This window comes from Rhipicephalus microplus, chromosome 7 (assembly GCF_043290135.1).
Source record: "Rhipicephalus microplus isolate Deutch F79 chromosome 7, USDA_Rmic, whole genome shotgun sequence".
NCBI classification, from domain to species: domain Eukaryota; kingdom Metazoa; phylum Arthropoda; class Arachnida; order Ixodida; family Ixodidae; genus Rhipicephalus; species Rhipicephalus microplus.
The window spans coordinates 72,492,472-72,514,972 of record NC_134706.1 but is presented as its reverse complement, the minus strand read 5'-3'; the positions used below and the strand labels follow the sequence as shown (position 1 = coordinate 72,514,972).

At 45.4% G+C, this 22,501-nt stretch overlaps 1 protein-coding gene across 3 annotated transcripts in view; it reads left to right on the top strand.

Moving 5' to 3' along the window:
* Nucleotides 1-20,593, top strand: part of LOC119179630 (japanin-like-RA1) — a 113,061-nt gene extending 92,468 nt beyond the window's left edge. The window contains exons 5-7 of one of the 3 annotated variants that reach the window (XM_075868180.1): nucleotides 1,688-1,749; nucleotides 17,220-17,318; nucleotides 20,438-20,593. In XM_075868180.1, coding sequence (XP_075724295.1) covers nucleotides 1,688-1,749; nucleotides 17,220-17,318; nucleotides 20,438-20,577 — 301 coding nt within the window. In that variant the 3' untranslated portion in view covers nucleotides 20,578-20,593. Of the gene's footprint in view, nucleotides 1-1,687; nucleotides 1,750-17,219; nucleotides 17,724-20,437 lie in introns of those variants that run through there. The other 2 variants (XR_012884691.1, XM_075868181.1) reach the window with 2 other exon arrangements.
* Nucleotides 20,594-22,501: the final 1,908 nt, after the last annotated feature.

Sequence of the window (22,501 nt, the reverse complement as noted above, 5' to 3'; positions counted from 1 at the left end):
TGCGAGTAAATGTAGGAAGCAAGAACATTTATCGTACAGAACTGCGATTCGAACCTAGGTGTTTTGAGTGGGAAGCGAGCATTCTACCCCTCGACCACTCCGGTGTTTTTTTTCATGGTATTTAAAAAAGTACTTGCGTAATAAAGACAATATCAAGCGAACAAAAGTACAATCAAATCACGAAAGTAAGCGCTCAAGCGTTACTCATAAACACTAAATGGCTAACACAGCGTGAGTTCCTCACTTGGAGAGTTCTTCACATCGTGTTATGAACTTGAACATGAACTTTATTTATTTCAACATTCGGGATACAAACAAAAAAGGGGTGACGTCAAACAGTTCTCTAAGACGGAGTACCAGTCCGGTCTAAAGCCTACCTCGTTGTAAATGTTTTTTAGGTGGATAACCATTTGAATGAAGTGTGCGCTTGAAGAGGTGGTGGGCTCTGCATTGCGGTCTTGCATTCGTGTCTTCCACAAGCTGTGCATACCCATGAGGAAAAACATATCATATGGTACTTCATCAAGCACTGCTGGTAGAAGATAACGTATTGTGTGAGAATTAACGACGAAACGTTTTTTCAGTGCTCGCTGAAAGACATCCCAAAACGGTATGGCATCTTTGCAGCTAACAAAGCAATGTTCAATCGTTTCCGGCACATCACATAGACGGCAGTTAACAGACGGAATGAAAATACCCTTTCTTTCTAACCATGTGTTTACCGCCAATATTTCAGAGTGGAGTTTATAGAAGAATGTTTTTGAATTTGGTGGAATGTACATTTTGCGAACTCGCTTCAACACGTCGTGGCCTGGAAGATTGGAGTACAGTGAGCGGTACAATGGAGGTGGGAAGACTGTACTCAGTAGGTCCTTATACAGCACCTTGCGCGATACTGTGTACAGGTATTCTACAGAAAACCGAGCTTTAAGGAACTGAACTGCGAGGTAAACTTCTTGCATGAATCCCCACAAGCATGGGCGTTCAGAGAAGTTGGATGAAACAAATAAATCTGGTTAGCAATCAACAAGTGCAACCTGCAAGAAGGAACGGATTACAGGATCGACCACTCCGGTGGTGCTGCTGCGCGTGGCTTTTAAAATGATGACACATTGCACACTACCGATCGCAGTGCCATAAGCCGAGTCACCTTGTATGGGCTTCACTTTTATTGCATTGGTGCTGCGGCCGTTCCGGGCACTACCCTTGTTCTAGTACACGCTAGTATTGGTGACCACTAGTGGGTAGTTGTACATGGTAAAGTAGCTTCACAAGCACTAGGAAAAGCTAAAATTTTTTTTCCTACTAGCTTACTTTCTTTACTTTTGTTGCAACAACAGATAATTGCTAGATTTCGCCAGCATAGTCTAAATAGGAACTTGTGAATAATTGCCTTTTTGCAGCCATTTGTTAAATCTTCAATAAATTTGACGTCGTTCAAAATCAGTGTTTAAAGCTTTTAGATCAAGTTACGTGTTTGCAATATTTTGCAATATATTTTGGAGTATAGGTTGCAAATAGCCCAATAGAGCGCCAAACTATTTTTTCCGTTTGGTTCACAACTGCGGTAAAGGTTTACAGGCACTTACATTCCCAGATATTACATCACCTTATTACGAACACTCATTAAAGCATTGAATTGCTACATGAGATTGCATAATAAAGTATTGACGTCACTCACTTTCAGGAAAATAGCCCTTGACATACAAGCTAGATTGTGCTATATAACAATGAATGTAACTGTGACCTGTAAGTATAAAACGGAATATCACATGTCCATTCAACGTTTGCATAAATGTAGCTATTAAATTGTATACAACAAAGTCGTAGTGTCGACACGCAGAGCGACACAGTGCAAAGAATCAGTTAACTGTATGTCAGGCAAGATTTTAATAATAAAGTGTGCACGTAAGAATATGCATTGAAACGTCGCTTGAATAACCTTAATGTCACCTCCGAAAAAAGACACAGATAAAGTGAACGTTGACTCAACTGAAACACCCATGTTTTAGCGAGTTATCTCAGCACGAAGGAAACATGTGCTATACAGATACATAGCATTTCATGTATGTTTGTTAAGCTATTTATTTGCAATAAAACTTACGCTGATTCATGCTCTTATGAATTATTCGAGCAATATTTTGTCACAGCTGATTGTTTAAGACTGCACTGGCCAGATTGCAGGTTCGGTTCCTGCACAGGGCAAGTTATCTTTTCACCCACTCTTTTTTTCTTCACATGTACATAAACATTCGGTCTAATAACTTACCTTACACTTTCCTTGGAATTCTTGTATGTTAGTTCTTGTTAAATTTGTGTCAAAGAAAGAAAGAAACGAGCCCTTAGGCATACACTTCTTAATTCATTATCGAAGGTTTCGTACTGGCAGACTTGATGTCTTTAGGTTATATACGAGGGACTATTGGTCAGCTGTCAGGGCATAATCAGTTCACGTGCTACGTAACGCCAAACAGCCTCATAAAAGGTGTACCACAGTCGCCACCTTGGCTACTGGTGGCACTGACTGACACTCGCACGTTTATTTCCAAAATATATACTCAATAAAATGGTTGGAGGGATGATCGCCATGGTAGCTCAGTTGGTAGAGCATCGAACGAGTTATACAAAGGTCGCAGGTTCGATTCTTCGCCACGGCAACTCATTCATCGCTCACTTCTCTTTCTTCACATTTACATAACCATTTTTTCTAATAACTTCGCCTATAGTTTCTTCGGCAATCTTGTCTGTTATATCTCATTATGTTATGTACAAACATGAAAAAACGAGCCCTTTAGTATAAACCTCTTTCCTTAATTCATTAACGAGGGTTTCGTACTCGCATACGTGGTGCCTTTATATTGTATGCGAGGAACTATTGGTCAGCTATCAGGTCGTAATAAGTTCAAGTGCTAAGTGGTACCAAACAGTCTCATAAAGAGTGTGCCACACACGCCGCCTTGGCTACTCGTGGCGCTAACTAACGTTACCCCATTTATTTCTAAAATATATACTTAATAAGGTGGTTGGAGGGATGGCCGCCGTGGTAGCTCAGTTGGCAGAGCATGGAACGCGTTATTCAAAAGTCGAAGGTTCGGCTCCTGCCTACGGCAACTTATCTTTTCAGCAACTTCTCTTTCTTCACGTTTACATTACCATTCGGTCTAATACCTACCCCTATGCTTTCCTTGACATTCTTGTCTGTTAGATCTCATTATTATCATGTAAAACACAGAAAAATGAGCCCTTAGGCATGCACTTCTTTCTTTAAATCAATAACGAGGGCCTCGTACTGGGAGACTTGGTGCCTGTAGGTTGTATACGAGGGACTATTGGTCAGCTGTCAGGGCGTAATAAGTTCACGTGCTTCGTGACGCCAAAATGGCTCATAAAGAGTGTGCCACACTCGTCGCCTTGGCTACTGGTGGCGTTGGCCGACACTCCCGCGTTTAGTTAAAAATATACACACAATAAAATGTTTTGGGGGATGGCTGCCGTGGCAGTTCAGTTGGCAGTGAATCTAACGCGTTATACAAAGGTCACAGATTCGGTTCCTGCCCACGGCAATTTATAATTTCACCCACTTTTCATTCTTCACAGGTTTAATACCTTCCCTTATTGCCTATTATTTTTACCCATTAGGTTTAATACCTTCCCCCATATATTGTCCTTGGCATTCTTGTCTGCTAGATCTCATTAATATTGTGTCAAACGCAGAAAAACAAGCGCTTAGGTATACACTTCTTTCATATATATATATACATATATATATATATATATATATATATAAATATATATATATATATATATATATATATATATATATATATATATACAGTCGAAAAAAGGAAGACGACAAACGTACGAAACGCAGTTTTTACTAACGTTTCGGCAGGTGGGCCTGCCTTCGTCGGAGGCAGGCCCACCTGCCGAAACGTCACCTGCCGAACTTGACTCCGACGAAGGCAGGCCCACCTGCCGAAACGTTAGTAAAAACTGCGTTTCGTACGTTTGTCGTCTTCCTTTTTTCGACTGCATTTCCTACCGGAACCATTGGATTTATCTCTCGCCTATATATATATATATATATATATATATATATATATATATATATATATATACATATATATTGTAGCGACGCTGAGGCAGACAGGTTAAAAAACAAGCGTCTTTATTAGGGCGAACTTGTGCCCATGATTCTAAAGACTAGGGTCATCAAGTTCGAGTAGCCGAGCGGCACAGATCCAACTATCTTCCTCTTCCTCGTTGCCGGAGTGCACGAATGCGTGGCGCATGCCAGCCGGGTCTTGCTGGTGCCACGATGATTGTGGCGCTCTACTTGAACGTGGCGAACGTGTCGCAGCGTTACCTTCCTCCTCAAACGCATTGTCCCGATACTTAAGACAGTTAAAAGATACATGCGCACTCTCACTCGTTTTTCTACGATCTGTCATGATAGGGCTTCATGCGGACTACGTGTACCACTTCCGTGGGATTGCGGCGTCTTGAACTCACGTGTCCAGCGGATCTGACTTCATAAGTGACGTTGCAGATACGGTTGAGTACGTCATAAGGGCTGAAGTATCGGCAAAGAAGCTTTTGAGAGAGTCCGCGGCGGCGCCTTGGTATCCATATCCACATTTTGCCACCGGGATGATAAAGTGCCTCACTGCGTCGCTTGTACCGACTAGAATCGACGTGCTGTTGGTGGCGTATTATGTATCTTGCCAATTGCCGTGCTTCTTCGGTTCTTTGTAAGAAGTCGTCAAGTCAGGTGGATAGCTGCTTTCGTCCTGTAGTGGTAACGTAGCATCCAGCGGGGTGGTCACTCTTCGGCCGAATACTAGTTCGAAAGGGGCAACGTGGGTTGTTTCTTGAACGGCTGTATTATATGCGAATGTTACGTAGGGTAATATTTCATCCCACTGTTTATGTTCAACATCAACATACATTGATAGCATGTCGGTCAGAGTTCTGTTGAGGGGTTCGGTTAAGCCATTTGACTGAGGGTGATACGCCGTTGTTCTTCTGCGATCGGTATTTCTCATGCGCATCAGGCATTGCATTAGGTCTGCAGTAAATGCGGTGCCCCGATCCGTAATAACGACGATGGGCGCACCATGTCTCAGCACTATGTTGCTCACAAAGAACTTGGCGACTTCGGCAGCTGTCGCACTGTACAGAGAGTCAGTCTCAGCATAACGGGTCAGATAGTCTGTGGCTACGACTATCCATTTCTTGCCTGCACACGATGCCGGGAAAGGTCCTAGGAAGTCTATGCCGACTTGTTGGAATGGGGCATCTGGAGGGTCTATTGGCTGGAAAAGGCCGGCTGGTTTTACGGGTGGAGTTTGGCGCCGTTGACATTGACGACAAGTTTTCACGTAGCGCTGCACTGATGCGAGCACCTTAGGCCAATAGTATTTCAGGCGAATCCTGGCGGATGTTCGGCTCACACCCATGTGTCCGGATGTTGGCTCATCGTGGCATGCGTGCAGAATTTCCTCTCGCATGGCTGTTGGCACGACTAGTAAAAACGTTTCACTATTAGGTTCGAAGTTCCTCCTGTAAAGGACACATCCTCGAATGCAAAACGCGGAGAGCCCTCTGGAGAATATGCGAGGGACTTGAACGTCGAGACCCTGCAGGAGTTGTATAAGCGCCAGCAAATCCGGGTCATCTCGTTGTAGTTGAGCGATTTCGGATGCGTCGACAACGCCTAGAAACGGGAAGTCTTCCTCTTCAGGTACACTTGGATCGACGGGAGAGCATGACAGGCAGTCGGCATCGCTGTGTTTCTCTCCAGATGTTTACACGATCGTAATGTCATACTTCTGCAGCCTAAGGCTCCATCATGCTAGTAGACCTGACGGGTTCTTGAGATTTGCCAGCCAGCATAGAGCACGGTGGTCACTGACATCTCTGAACGCTCTACCATAAAGGTTTGATAATGATTGCGAGGCACTAATTTTCAGGTGCATTGTAGTTTGCCTCAGCTTTTGATAGTTCGCGGCTGGCATAGGCTAACACTCTCTCTTGACCATTTTGCCACTGGACGAGGATGGCGCCGAGGCCGACATTACTGGCATCGGTATGAACTTCAGTGTCGGCTGTCTCATAAAAAGGGGCAAGTATTGGTGAACCCTGTAGTCGTTTCTTTAATTCGTCAAAAGCTTTCTGTTGTTCGCTTTCTCATGTGAAGGACACGTCGTCTTTTGTCAGTTTTGTAAGAGGTTCCGCAATCTTTGAGAGGTTTTCCACAAATCGCCCATAGTAGGCACATAAACCCAAAAATCGACGCACTGACTTTGTGTCTCTGGGTGTAGGGAACATCTGAACAGCGGCTGTCTTTTCGGGATCAGGACAAACACCATCGGAACTAATGACATGTCCAAGGAATCGCAGCTCTTCGAAGCCGAAGTAGCATTTTTCGGGTTTGATTGTCAATTTTGCTAACCGGATGGCTTCCAATACTGTGCGTAGTCACTCTAGATGTTTGTCAAACGTTGCAGAGAATACCACCATGTCATCCAAATACACTAGGCATGACTGCCATTTCAATCCGGTGAGGACAGTGTCCATCATTCGCTGGAACGTCGCTGGTGCGGAGCAGAGGCCGAATGGAAGCGCTTTGAATTCGTAAAGGCCATGTGGTGTTACGAATGCCGTTTTTTCACGGTCCCGCTCGTCGACCTCTATTTGCCAATATCCGCTTTTCAGATCTAAGGAGGAGAAAAACTTTGCGAATCACAACCGATCTAGTGTATCGTCGATACGTGACAAGCGGTAGACATTTTGTTTAGTTACATTGTTTAGTTTTCTGTAGTCGACACAGAATCTAAGTGTGTTGTCTTTCTTCTTAACGAGCACTACGGGGGACGCCCATGGACTATTCGAAGGCTGGATGACATCATCTGAAAGCATCTCCTCCACTTGCTTCTTGATAATTTCTCGTTCTTTCTTTGACACCTGATATGGATGCTGGCATATAGGCGTCGTGTCATCTTGCGTTATAATTCTGTGTATCGTGATTGACGTGCGCTGGACCTTCGAGGAACTTGAAAAGCAATCAGAGATTTCTTTTACCAAGGCGTAAATCTGTTTTTTTTTTACTGTCCGGAAGGCTCTGATTGACGGTCATGGATGTGTCGATGTAGCAGGCCACTGGCCGAGTGGTTGATATCGTTAAACTGCATAGTTCAGTCGCCATACAGAAGTCGTGTAAATAGGCAATAGCCGTGGCTTGAGCGATGTGTTGAAGTGCATTGGAGAAATTAGTGTGTAGGACATTTGCACGGTCATTCGTCAAGTGAACAAGACCCCTAGCTACGCAGACACCTTTGTTCAAAAATAGCCCTACATTTGTATCCGCTATGTCTTCGCGGTTGTACGATGCGTCACTTTCTACGAGCACCATTATACTGCAGCGTGGCGGCACAGTTACGTCATCATGAACAACGCGTAGAGCAGTTAGGCGTCGTTCCTCAGATTCCTCCACAAGTATAGCTCGTTCATTCAAAAACAACACGCTGGACCTACGCAGGTTAATTACGGCGCCATTAGCTCGCAAAAAATCCATTTCTATAATGAGTTCCCTTGAACATTCTTGCAGCACAGTGAAATCGGCCACGTAAATAAAGCCCCGTATTTAAAGTCTTGCAGTGCATCTGCCAAGGGGCGTAATAATGTGACCGCCTGCCGTGCGTATCTGCGATCCACTCCACTGTGTCACAACTTTGTTTAGCTTTTTCACCATCTCGTGACTTTTCACTGAATAATCAGCACCGGTGTCGACTAACGCATGCAGCTTCCATCCTTCTATTCTCAACCGCAAATATGAAGTAACGTTTTCGTTGCTGCACCCATCTACCGGAAATACACCGTCATCACCCTCAAACCATATTGGAGGATCTTCGTAACTGACGTTATCAGCGGCCTCACCTCCACAGGTCGCTTGCTTCAGTTTTCCGGGAGTGGACTTGGAGAGCGATGACCAGGCTGGCTTGAAGGTGCACGTGGGCTGGATGACCGCTAGCGCATAGGCGATGGTGACCATGACCGGTGTTGGCGTAGAGGCGGCGAGATTTCGCGCGTGGACAAGTACTCCTCAATCTCCGCTGGTCGTTCGCCGTTTCGGGGGCACGGTGCATACGACGGGAAGCCTCTTAATCCAGCCTGTCGGTAAGGACAGAATTTGTACAGATGACCCGCTTCCCCACAATGAAAACACAGAGGTCTGCGCGCGTGATCACGCCAGACGTCACTTTTCCTGCGCCTACACTCCACATAGTGATGTGTGCTACGTGCTCCTGGGGGCAGATAGGTAGCTGTTGGTTCCCGTGGACGAGGTGCGCTGCGCGCCGCAGGTGGGAGAGTATTCGTCGCCATCGCAACTGCTGCATTGCTGTGTACCGTGGGTTGTCTGACAACCTCAGAGTATGTTCGGATAGGTCGCACCGGCTGCAGCTCACGCTCTGGCTCTCGTATCACCTGCCTCAGTTCGTCATGAACAACGTCCGCAACAGTTAGTGCAGTTGGAGTTTGGGGCATTTGCAGTCTGCTCAGTTCTTCTCCAATAACTGATCTAATGAGCTCTCGCAGGGCTTCAAGGTCGTTTCGCACGCCTCCGGAGAATACCTGTGCAGATGCGCAGTTAATATTCCAGTTGTACTGCCGAGCTCGCTGTTTCAGTGTTTTTTTCGAAGGCCGACACTTCCGAGTAAAACTCAGCAACTGTGCTTGGAGGGTTGCGGACGAGAACGGCGAACAGCTCTTGCTTCACTCCGCACATTAGATGGCGCACCCTCTTATCCTCAGCCGTGTTGTAATCCGCACGCTTGAACAGACGGACCATGTCCTCGATGTACATAGCAGCACTCTCGTTCGTGAGCTGGTTCCTTAATTGAAGAGAGCCTCCGCCTTTTCTTTCCGGTCTATGTTCGCGAACGTAGCCACCGCTTGTCGTCGAAATACCTCCCAGGTAGACAACGAGGTTTCATGATTATCAAACCATGGCTTTGCGAAATCTTCCAGGGCGAAGTATACGCGACGGAGCTTCTGTCTTTCGTCCCATCCATTCAAGCTTGCCACTCTCTCGAACAGGTCCAACCAATCTTCAACATCCTCGTACGAGTTGCCGTGGAATACTGGCGGCTGGTGCGGTTGGCTAATGAACACTTGTGCTGGTGTTACCTGGCTAGCCATAGTGGTGGCATCCATCGTTTCAATTCCCCTTGGTGTGAAGTGAAGAGGACCAAACTCAGGTGAGTCACCTCGAAGACGATGACTTTCCCTCTGGTGTACAGGAGTCACTTCCACGGGGTTGATACGCTGGTCGTCGGGGCTACGCTGTCTTGAGCTAGCGGGGCTTCAATTCATACCCCGCACCTCCACCAGAAAGGCAGACAGGTTAAAAAAAACAAGCGTCTTTATTAGGGTGAACTTCTGCCCACAATTCTGAAGACTATGGTCGTCAAGTCCGAGTAGCCGAGTGGCACAGATCCAACTATCTTCCTCTTCCTCGTTGCCGGAGCGCACGAACGCGTGGCGCATGCCCGCCGCGTCTTGCTTGTGCTGGTGCCACGATGATTGTGGCGGGCTACTTGAACGTGGCGAAGCTGTTGCAGCAATATATATATATATATATATATATATATATATATATATATATATATATATATATATATATATATATATATATATATATATAAGAAAAAGAGGTGTCTATCTAAGGGCTCAATTTTCCGTGTTTTGAGACAATATTACTGAGATATAACAGGCAATAATGCCAAGAATGTAAAGGGAAAGTTATTAGAACAAATATAATGTAAATCAGATGAAAGAAAAGTGGGTGAAAAATAACCAGCCGTGAGCAGGAATCGAACCTACGACCTTCGAATAACGCGTTCATTGCAATATATATATATATATATATATATATATATATATATATATATATATATATATATATATATATATATATATATATATATATATTCATATATCCAGAGACAAATATTTACAAAGCCATCAAGGCACATACCAGAACATATTGTTACGGTTGATTGTATTTTGAGAAAAAGCAGCGTACTTTTGAGACACGCCGAACTCGGTTCACCAAACCACACAGTTCAAGTGCCGGCACCACTACCCTTCTTCTTCTTCCGCGCCGCGCACGCTCACGCATCTTCGTTGCACTTCCCCTGGCGGCAGGCGAAGCTCGCTGAGCAAGTAAAATATGCCTATGGTGGTACTGTTCGAGACGGGCTACGTAAAAGATTTGCGTAACGCGCGAACGCTAGTTATCTGTGACTCGGGCGACAACGTAATTATTGTCACCGAGACGAATGACTATCATGATTGGGCCAGAATAGTTTGCTAGAAACTTCCGGTAGAATCCTTTTCTACGATACCCCTCACAGCCAAACGTAGTCACCAGGAGAAAACTCTATGGGGATATGCTTGGCGTCATAGTGACTCTGGCTGTGTTCTTGAGAAGACAATGTTCAAAGGCGCGCTAGTTGACGTGCTTCTTCAGCACGACACAACATCTTAGTTATGGACAGATCTTCCTGATGCGAGAAAGGTAATAGAGTGTCCAGAAAACTCCGTGGGTTTCGTGCGTAAAGCAGAAAGAAGGGCGAATGTCCAGTAACTTTATCCTTGGCGGTGTTATATGCGTAAATAACAAATGGTAAGACGGTGTCCCTGTTACTGTGGTCAGCATCAACGTACATCGATAGCACATCCGTAGGAGTTCGATTCGTTCTCTCAGTGACACCGTTAGTTTGCGGATGAAAAGCGGTGGAGAGGTGATAAGAGGAGCTACAGAGGCGCAAACTTTTTTCAACCACATCGGCGATAAATTGCTGTTAACGGTCATTGATGACATCTCGTGGTGCACTGTGACTCAGTATGGCCCATTGTAACAGAAAAGAGAAAACAGTGGCTGCTGTGGCCGATGTCAGTGCGTCCGTTTTCGTATAATGAGTTAAATAATACACACGCAATATAACGTATCTGTGACCAGGTGGGGTCTTAGGAAGGGGTCCGGACAAGTCAATGCCGACTTTTCTAAAAGGGAATGTCGGGGGAGAAATGGGCTGCAAATAACCTGAAGGAGGAGTGATTGATTGCTTGTGGCACTGACATATAGCGCAGCTGGTGACGTACTGTGGTTTGTGGTCTTCCACAATTTTTGGCCAGTAAAACCTCTCACGTAGTCGATGTAGCGTACGTGCGAAACTGAGATGACCAGATGTTATGTCATCGTGCATAGAACGAAAGACGGTCTAGTGCAGGCTTTCCGGCTCCACTAGAAGCAACGGGAGGCCGTCAGCTGAATAGTTTTTCTTGTACAGCAAGCTATTTGAAAGTGCAAAGTGCTTGTCGAAGGAGTTATGTGCAGTTTCGAGCAAAGGTTGCAGGGTAGCGTCGCGTTGTTGCTCACGTTTGAAGCGGCTGGTATCTGGTACGTCGGACGAGACAGAAACTAAATAATCATTAATGTCATTGCCGTCAGCATTAGATGTACTGAAGGAAGCCGAGATAAGCAGTCGGCATTCGTGTGACATCGTCCGCTCTTATGGTTCACAAAAAGCTGTACTCTTGGAGGCGCAACGTCCAACAAGCCAGCCGGCCAGACGAGTCGCGAACTCCCACAAGCCAGCATAGTGATTGGCGATCGGTCACTATTGTGAACAAGCGGCCATGTAGATACGGTCGGAACTTCTTAATGGCGAAGACCACTGCTGAGCTCCCGAGCTCGGTGATGGTGTAGTTCTTCTCTGCTCAGGTCAGTGTCCGACCGGCATTTACTACGATGGGCTGATGGCTGTTGCCCAGCTGGATCAGCACAGCACCAACACCTAGCCCACTAGCATCAGTATGAAGTTGTGTGAAAGCGTTAAGAACAAAATTTTTCAGGATTGACCCTGAAATCAATAAAAACCTCAGCTGCTAAAATGCAGCCTCACATTTATCATCCCACATGTACTGTGTGCCTTTATGAAAAAGGTACGTCAGTTGGGAGGTAAGTTGTGCGAAGTTCTTAATAAATCGGCGGAAGTTTGAGCACAGATGCAGAAAACTTCGCAGGTCCTCACTGTTCATGGTTGCTCAATGTTGCGAACCGCTGCGATCTTCTGTGGGTGTGGTTCGTACGCCTTCTTTATTCACGAGAATACCTATTACAATGACTTCAGGTTCTCCTAAATAGCACTTCTCTGAGTTTAAACAAGACCAGGTTCGCGTAAGCATTCAACCACAGGTGAGAAGCAGTGGTTATGCTCTTTAAAAGTCTAAGCCGTAGATAATCACGTCATCTAAATAGCACATGGAAATTTTCCATTTTAGTCCACGGAATACTGTATTCATAAATCTTATGAATGACACTGGAGCATTGCACAAACAGAAGGGCATAATGTTCAACTCAAAAAGACCGTCTGGTGTTACGAACGCCGCCTTCTCCTTATCTGTCGGATACATAGGAATCAGCCAATACCCAGAACGTAAGTCAACAGAAGAAAAATAGGCGGCAGAATGCAAGCAGTCCACGGCGTCATCTATACGTGGCAAAGGGTAGACGTCTTTTTTGTGATGGCATTTAGTTGACGATAGTCTACTCAGAATCTGCATGAGTTATCCTTCTTTCTGACTAGATGACAGGAGCTGCCCACGGACTACACGATTCTTGTGTGACGCCCTTCTTGAGCATGTCTTCAACTTGCTCAGCGATGAATTTCCTGTCGGAAGGCGATACGCGATAGGGCTTCTGGCGTATTGGTGGTGCTTGGCCTGCATAGATGCGGTGTTGCGTACGTGAAGACGGTGGTGTAACGGTAGACGTCTCGTCTTGAGCGAAATGAAAGACTGAAGCGTAGCCTGCGGGCACCTCCTGCAGTAGAGACCGTTCAATTGAAGGAAGTGTCTTGTTGATCATATGGTCACTGCTGGCAGAATAGTCACGGCACAAATTAGCGTGGGGTTTCTGTACATCAGCCGGCAGGTCAAGTGACCGTATGGTAAGAGTAGTTTGCTCTTCAAAGCTTGCAAATTTAAGTCCTGCAAGCAGAGATATAGGCTGCGCGGAAACGTTTACAGTCTACAAATTGGCAAAACCATCGATGGTGAGCACGAGGCAACGAGGCACAATAATGTTTATCTTAAGTGCGTTACTGAAATTCGCCTCGGCTAAACCGCAGAAAAAACCCGCACAAGAACGTGAAGGGTTTACGCGCACAAACATTGCAGTATTTGTGGCAAAGCAGACGTCTTGAGAATACGGTAAACATGTCCGAGCCGTCATGAACGGTATCTTCCGTCAACGGCGGGGGCAACACGGTACGAAAAATAATCCCCCCACTATCGGTAAAAATATTGACTTTATATTTACTCTAATCTATTTAGTAGCTGTATAGTGTGTAGTTTCTGTGTTTCTTGGTCATAATAATCATTTCATGTACCTGTATGTGTTATAGCCCCCCCCTTTGTAATACCCTCCTGTGAGAGGGCCCTTTGGAGTATTCTGAATAAATAATAAATAAATACCACAATTCAGATTCGCACCACATTCACGCAAGAAATCTATACATAGAATGACGTCGTGGGTCACACGTGCAAGCACCGTTAGTTCAACTTTAAACGTTTGGTTTCACACAGAAAGTAAAACAGAAGAAACACCAACAAGGCTCAACGTTTCCCCCTACGCCACGGAACATAGCACTTCGATTCCAAGCAAACATTACTTTCGCCCCAAGGCCATTTTTAAAAGACATGCTCATTATGAAAACTGCAGCACTGGTATCAATTAATGCAACATGTACTAACACTGTATACAAAAACACTCACTTTGTTCTCAACCATTACAACACAAGGTGGTCTTGCGGAAGATAATTTTGTGGCGTCGCCCCCATGGGTCGCATCAGTTAGTTTCCCAGTGGTGGTGGCGTCCCCGAGCTGCGACGCGGGGAGGGAGATTGCTGTTGGCGTCTGGGTGGTGGGGTAACGCTGCGGTCGGTGCAAGGTGAGTCAGCACGTGCAGCGTGTTGCCGTTGTAAAGAGATCTGAAATGATCGAAACTCGCCAGCAGGCACACAGGGAGTGTACACGTTGAATCGTGCAGCTCGCTGCTGGCGACTGTAGCAGTACCTAGCGACGTGTTCAGGTAGTCCGCAGTTGTAGCAAGTACGGCTGCCGTGTCTATTCCCCGGCGAACTAGACCTCGTTAGTTGATAAAAGCTGGGTGATTGCGTCTGAGAAGTAAATCGCCGTATTGCAGCTTGCCTGCTTACCTTGTTTTCGAGTGGCCATTCACTCTTTCGTTCGAACCAATCGGTGTAATTCGGGCGAGGCTCAAGGTTGCTCTGACGCATCCGAGGTACCGGTGGTTCGCGGGGCCGTTGGTCGAATGCACAATGATGGCAGACACCGAAGGTGTGCGCAGCTTACAGTTGAGCAAGTTTTTCCTTAACCACTCGTCTTAAAATAGAAGAGATGTCATCCTGCAATGGCAAATTGACACTTGCGATCGTGGGCACATTGTCAAGACGTCAAAAGTTCGGTAGCATTCTCCTCCTTTTTACCGCTTTAAACACTCGGCAGTGTTTCCTTAAGTTGAAAGGTGTGTAGGTCTTCCACTGTGATAAGAAAATTGTACACGTCTTCCACGATTCCCTGGAGCAGATGACCTACCTTATCGTCGTCGGACACTGCCGCACTCATGATACCGCAAAGATTCAAGACAGCCTCGAATTGGGTGGTACCGGTTTCACCAGGTAACGAAGCTCTGCGTGATAGCGTTTGCTCCGCCAGCTTCACCTTAGCAGTAGAGTCATCTAAGCACCTCTTCAGCTTGTCTACAAAAATGTCTCATGTGGTCAATGCACTCTCATGGTTGTGCAAATGAAGAGACGCGGTCCAAACGAGAAAAAACACCACGCTCTCGAGCTGCTTAGCAGTGCTCCAGCGGTTGCTGCGATTCACTCTTTGGTAGTGATTGAGCCGATTCTCAACATCGTCATCTGGCTGCCCCGAAAAGGTTCTTGGTTGACGTTCCGGCATGCCACAGCCATCTTGCCCTGGCGGGTGAGTGTTGCTCAGCAGCGGTGAGGTTGTTACGGCCTGCTCCCGCGTCCTCTATGTCTGGTAGCTGCGGTGGCAAGTCTGCCAAGTGTCTGCTCCGTCGAAAAAGTCGTAGAGCTGAGTCGTCCAGAGTAATGTACACTGCACCTTCCACCAAACTGTTAGGGGTACGTGATTGTGTTTATTTACAGGTGAGGTGAAACGGCGTTTGGAAATAGCAGCGTACTTCTGAGACAGCATCGCAATGCGGTAATCGCAGTTTATCTTACCGAATCTTAGGCGGTCACAGACGTGGCATCTGAAGCCAAAGTGTCGCTGCACAGCTCCCGCCAAAAGTGGGCGTTCGGCCCAGCCAAGGCGCTCTCGCAATCATCACGTTAACGCCGCAACGTCACTAGTAGGGCATATAGACTGACTCGTGTCACCTATAGGCAGAAAAAAAGGTGCATCTTTCTCTTTTTCAAGAACAACGCATTCATAGTTTTGCGTTGCGTTGTTTCAATTGTCTGACATCACAGGTAAACTCGCCGCCGTCGCTCGCAGGAACCTCCCGCCACTCAAGCTTGCATTCCCGTTCGCGAATAAGCGCGTCTCGGAAGGCTGCCGGATCGTCAGTACATAGCTGCGGCCAGAACTGTTTTATGGGCGAAGCTCCTAAAGCCACGGGTCTGTCCCTCCGAGCTCTTACGTGACTGCCTAGCTCGATGCTTCACTCAGCAGATGCGGACAGACAGACAGACAGACAGACAGACACACAGACAGACAGAGAGACAGACAAACAGACCGGCTGGCAGATAGACCGGCTGGCAGACAGACAGACAGACAGAGGCAGACAGACAGACAGACAGACAGACAAACAGACAGACAGGCAGACAGGCAGATAAACAGACAGACAGAGAGAGACAGACGGACAGACAGTCACACAGACAGACAGAGACAGACAGAGACAGACAGACAGACAGACATACAGTCAGACAGACAGTCACACAGACAGACAGACGCACGGACGCACTATTGAAAGCTTACTGATAACACCCTCTGAAGCTTCGCCCCACTTATCATCATTCACTTCGGAGATATGTTGCGATTTTTTTTCGCCAGGACTGTTCCAACAAACCTGTGAATGTGAGCTCTCTCACGTTTTCACTTATGAGCTCTCCTAGAGTTGTCTGTGGCATACTTATGGGAAAGATATCAGGAGAAACTTATCCGCGCGTGCTCGGTGCCACGGCTGGGACGAGACGGACCACGTTACTCGACGCAGCCAATGGCGCGCGTGCTTGGTACGACTCCAAGAATACCACAAATGATAGGGCTGCCCATAAATACCGCTCGGGACACCGCTGCCGGGCAGTTCTTTTTTGTTTCTCCTAGCAGTATATGCAGATTTCGCTGTAAAACAACCTAGCGTGACCAAGCTAAAACATTGCAGCATTCTAGAAGCAATCTGGAATTTTCATTGCCTAAAACGACTTATACGATAATAGATTGTTCTTCGGAATCATCGACCTCTGCTGTTTATGAGCTTTCGCACCTAAGTTGCAAGTTTTTCATATGAAAAGTTAAAATAAAACCTACATTTTTATTTTACCGTGCGAGCAAATGTGACGTCAGTCCATATGGTGGCCCTCAGTTATAGCAGGTTGTAGACCTGTATGACAAGTTTTTTTAAGAAGTGCCAATTTTTAATAATGATAAACAGATCATACGCTTCGTCATCTTTACTCAAAATGATACAATGCATCATACACATCTTCTTACTTACTGCATTCACGTGGCTTGGATTCTGACAATGCGGGAGATCTGCTGCACTGCTGTGTCTTGAAAACTTTCATATTTTTCTGTGCACTGCATCTGAGCGAAGTAAATCAATGATATTTTTATTATATCAACTGTGCTGAGAAAAATAATGCACATATGTCATTGCCTCAATTAGGCAATAGATATCTTTGTACGCGTGCGGAGTTTTGTACGCGTGCTACCGGATAAAATACTCGACCAATCACGGCCAGTGTTTACAAGAATTGTGCTTCCAGTGATAGGTGTAATACTTTTTTGCCATGTTTGCCTGTCGATCACACATGACACCCGTTGATACAAGTGGTAATGAGTCTGTGGATATCTTGTATAACATTGCGCAGGTAAGCTGAGAAGGAAGACTGGTGCGAAGAAACAGTATCTGATATTTCATCAGACTTGGAATGAAATGCTGCTGACTGAACTGATAGAGAGCATAGAGAGTAAGCGCCTCTTATACTCATTATCAACGTAAACACAAGACATTGTAACAATGTTCACAAGCCGAGATGTAAAATGTGTTGTGTTTCCGCCCCAAATTCCCCAAGTGTTAAAATTCGGCCAGTTAAATGACTGTTCTCGCATGAGCTGTTCGGCTGTTCTTTGGTTAAACTGCAGTGAAAAGTTGTATTGCGGGTTGTGCATGTTGTGTATTTTGCTTTTAAGTGTGCCCAACAACCATATAGACTGCATCGCTTGTCTCAGTGGAATGGTAATTGCAGCACTTCGCTGCTAACGCCAATGTCGTAGGTGGCAGCTGCGGTGGTCGCTTGTTGCATTAAGGATATAAAATGCATTGTGACAAATTTTGCTGTCAAGATAAAAGACAGGGCACTAATAAAGTTATAACGCACTATTATGGATATGTAAGAGCATTCATCACCATGGAGCTACAAATGAAGTCGCCAGCCTAAATAGGTGGCGTGGCAACTTGAACGGTCTGTGTGCAATTGCCTGCAAATGTATATAGTTCGTCGGTATTTTCGAACAGAGTGGTTGTAAAATTTTTGTGAAAGAGTGTAAGCCGTGCACAGTGCGTCTTTGTCGTGGAAATGCTGTTCAATATTACAATGCGAGATACAGTGTGTATCAAAGTGCGAGATACAGTATACATCCGTGGGTATGTGCCACTGCCTTGCGGGAAGTGTTTGACGACGTACGTGACGGCATTGTGACATTATTCATGTCTTGACCAGCGCGTCATATTATGCGTCAAACCATCTTACCCTCCCATGCTAATTCTGGTTTACGCCAACTTAGTGGGGTGATCACGAGAGCACACAAATGTAAGCGGCTAGATAGATAGATAGATAGATAGATAGATAGATAGATAGATAGATAGATAGATAGATAGATAGATAGATAGATAGATACGCTCAATGTCGCCGAAGTTCGCTAAAATTTATTATTCATATCCAATCCCAGTGTGGCGAGTCAGCAACTATGGCGCAGAGTTCTTCTAGGAGGTTTTGGGCAGCCCGAGACGTGTGCACGGGGGACGCAATATCGAACAGCCACCAGCGAAAGGACCATCAAATACATGAGGCAGGAGCTCGTGTTATATGATGCTTAAGCAGGAATCCGCACCAAATCGGCCCTCTTTTTGGTGTAGTGGCCCAAGGTCTTATTTCGTTTCTGCTCTCAAAACGGTGACACTTCTACGTCCACTGGCTCTTGCTCTCTCTGAACGTATTGGGTTGGTACAACGTTGGTAAACCAAACGTTGGTAACAATCAGTAAATTTTAAAGTGCGATAATTTCTATTGCGAACTTACTGTGAAAATAGCAATAACGAAAAAGATTTCCAGTAATAATTCTGTGAAAGCGGAAACGACCAGAAACTTACCACTTATATATACGATAGGAAGAAACGAACCTCGTCAGGCCACGTCTCTTACTCTGCGGTGCTAATCCAACTGCGTGCAGGTTGTAGGCTCGTCAGTGAAAATGACATTTCTTCATTCATCTACCGTCCAGTGAAGATGAGCCTGGGCAAAAGGCAGTCTTTTTGTGCGTGCTGCGTCTGAAAGAAGCGGCCTTGGGGCAGCACATCGAGTTTGAAGACCACCTTCTAAGGCCCGTTTTCTGACCAACTCTTCGCTGACATCCAGGCCAACCACACCTCTAATCTGTCCAGTAGTCATGAATGAGTTAGCCTTGGCTACTTGGACCTAGACAGCATCATCTTTTGCTGTAGTCTTCCTCATGCAATCTCTTCTCGCATAAAATATGCGCCCTTCATCTCTAAACGCACAAATTATTTTACTTATAGTAGCTAGATGCAAGCCACAAACCCTCTGGATATTTCTATCGGTTGTTCCACTGAACGACATCCGTATTGCCGCTACTCGCCTTTCATTAGAGACTCGAGCTGACATCATTATTAGTACGCAAACCACATTCTCTAGAAGGCAGGTGAAGGGTGTTATAACCCGGAATTGCGATATACCAACGTTGTCTGATCAGAATACTTCGCTTATGAGCTCACGTCTTGCAGCATACAGAAGAAGGGAACGTCGCTCTTTAGAAGACAGTCGTTTCTATAATAAGCTCGGCTTGCATATCTTCATGCCTCAGAAAAGCGCTGCGTGAAGCACAGAAAAACAAATTGGCCCCGTATCTGCATGTATTCTGCCAATGTCATCAAAAGACGATAGTCTTGCGTGTGGAGAAAGTGAACAAAACATTTATTTGATGTTCTGCGAAGAAGATCGGTGAGTGATATTCCGGAGGCGCTGTGTTAGAGGGCCTCGAGCGTGCAGCGGAGGTGAAGGAGCGCGTCAAGTCATGTCACACGTGAGACTTGAGCACCATCTGGCAGTTTCTTTTGGAAAATAAAGCGTGTGGCCGTACCCGCCCGTCTCAGAGGTGACAAGGTGTAGAACGCGAGGCGACGGTTAGGTGCCATGACCATCTCGTCTTAGCAAAGCGTTCTAAACACTCCCCGTTCCGTGCAGCCGTTGCATGGTAAGCGCAGTGCGATAAGCGCTACGGTCCTTAAAATTACTTATGTATGCGTTTTCAGGTAAGAAATGCATATGCAGAATATATGCGTGTTGTTATGGTGCCCCAAACATGCGCAATTATTGCTTTTTAATTGACAATTGCACAAGCTTGAACGCTCAACCTTGAGCAACATTAGTGGTCACTGCGGATGGGTCGGCCGCTTCAAGTCCTCGATGCCGGTAAGAGTGGACCAACAGACAAATGCACAGAGAGACAGGCAGACCGACAGACAAAAAGATTAAAATTTTTGCGTCGAAAGTCCCCCCAAAAACTATCGTCTTTAAAAAAAGATTGACCACAGCGGTGCTCATAAGAAGCGGACGTGGTTTCCGGTTCCCGGAAAAGTCTCGCAGACGACAGCTGCCAAGAACTGCTCAAAGTGCGCATGCGCATATTCTCATGCATTTGAACGCCGCCCTCCGCCCTGTGGCGCTGATCAGCTCAGCGGTCGATGCTCACGCGTTCAGGTTAAAGAAGATGGGCGCGCGTGTACGTGGTCATTTTTTACGTATTCCACATTGCATGGTACATAAACATTGATTTACTTTTTTTACAGAACGACCGCTGTGTTCTATTTGGGCGAAGTACGATCATGTAGATAGTGTGGACCAAACTACATTGAGTTATTTTTACACAGTTTGCAAAGATCCAGTCTACACCCAGTACCCAGAAAGTTGCCCGAAATTTGAGAAATAAAAGCTATTTTAGTGTACATCTCATGTCGTAAAAAAACTTCTTAGATGGCTATGCGTTCACTAAAACTGAAATATGCGCATGGCACGTGGGTTTTGGCTGGATAGTAAAGCTCCCCAGACAGCCTACACATTTGCTTCTCCTACGTAAGTTCTAGAAAGTGCCCGAGGAGCACGAGTGCTCCTATCAATGTTTTCACTGAATTTATTTTGAAGGAATTTCTATAGCATATTATCTGTGATCATCATATAGCAAACCAGTCCAACATTAGAATAAATTGGAGCCAGAAGAGATGCACAAACGGAAGCTATTGTGATTTAATGCCACATGCAACTATAGAGGTCTTGCTGAAAGCATAGCGCCTAAGGAAACTTTCCTTCATTTTCATGCCGAAGGATTCGTACTGATATGCAGAACCAGAAGCGAGTACCGCACTCTTTTAGTAGAGAGAGCTGGGTGAGTTTGCAGTATGGGTATCACTTTCCCAGATGCACCACCACTACGCTAAGGATGTAGCGTCTTGGGTTCCTCTAGTGGCTGCTTTCATTATAAAAGCAAAAGTAGATTGTGCAATTGGGCTAGTTATACACTGATAACTGTTTTTCTGTATCTCTCCAGGAATAAAATCTGTCGATTCATTCATTCATTCATTCATTCATTAATAATGCAGCATTACTCTTACCCAAGTTATTTTTAATGCCCTCATTTAAGGTGTTCAAGCTTGCAGCACGTAGGAACGCAACCGCCGCATCAAGAGCCAGAATTTTGGCACTACAGTTTACATATTGTGGAAATAATAAATTTCCGGCGGCATTACCTGGTAAATGTTGCAAAGTAGATTTAACAAATACTTTGTCACTTTTATTGATAGTATGGAACGGCTCTTCCAGTATTCATTTCCAATTTAGTTGAAGTTAGCTACTGTTACAAATCTAGAAGTGGTCATTGCCACTTATACGCTCCAAGAAATCTCAGGTTGATGATATGTGGGGTTTACCGTTCCGAAACCTCCATATGATTATAAGAGACGCCGCAGCGGAGAGCTCCGAAAATTTCTACCATCTAGGGTTCTTGAATGTGCACCCAAATTTGAGGACACGTGCCTAGAGCATTCTAATCTCCATCAAAAATGTAGCCGCCGCAGACGTGATTCGCTCCCGCGAGACAAATAACAGGATGCGAACAATAGAACATGAAGGACAGGTATTGCCAGCACTAGATGCACACATTGGTTGACACTCGGCCTTTTTGTTTATGGCTATCTTATGGATTGTGTTTCAAATTCTGTAGCAGTGCCACCAGAAAACGCTGACGGCTCAAATCTGCGAACAATAACGTTTTCTTTCAGACGAACTCCTACAGCTCAGTTAATGGCTCGGGTTGCGAGGTGTACATATTTGCTCTCCACTTAATATTTCTTTTTTGGGGCTGACCAACCCGTGACTCATATAGAGGAGAATATATCTAATCGCAGCCAGGATTTCCCCAAGCACTGTAACACGATGACACGAAAGGCATGTGGCTACCTTTTACACTATGTAAGAGAAGTTTTAGGTTTTTCATGGCTTGCGTAATAAGAAAAGGGTTGAAATTATTTCGAAATTCGAAGCAATAACTTAGGTAGAAAATGGCATTTAGAGTGTTGTAAATCTCAGACAAGGCTTATGAGGCTAGAAAGATGGGAACGAACCATTCTAACGCGCTTACAAACGCTGGAGGCATTTTATGCAGTTTCATTTCTCGTGTTCACTTTTGGCCACCTTTGTTGTACAATACCTACTTCGTCTAACAATGAAACATATCAGGAGCCAACGCTGTAAAATAACGTATGTACGCTTGTGAAACATCCCAGGAAAACGTTTTCATCCGCAAACTAATATACCTGGCGAATACATTGGCTTTCCACAAAAAATGCGTAGATATTATT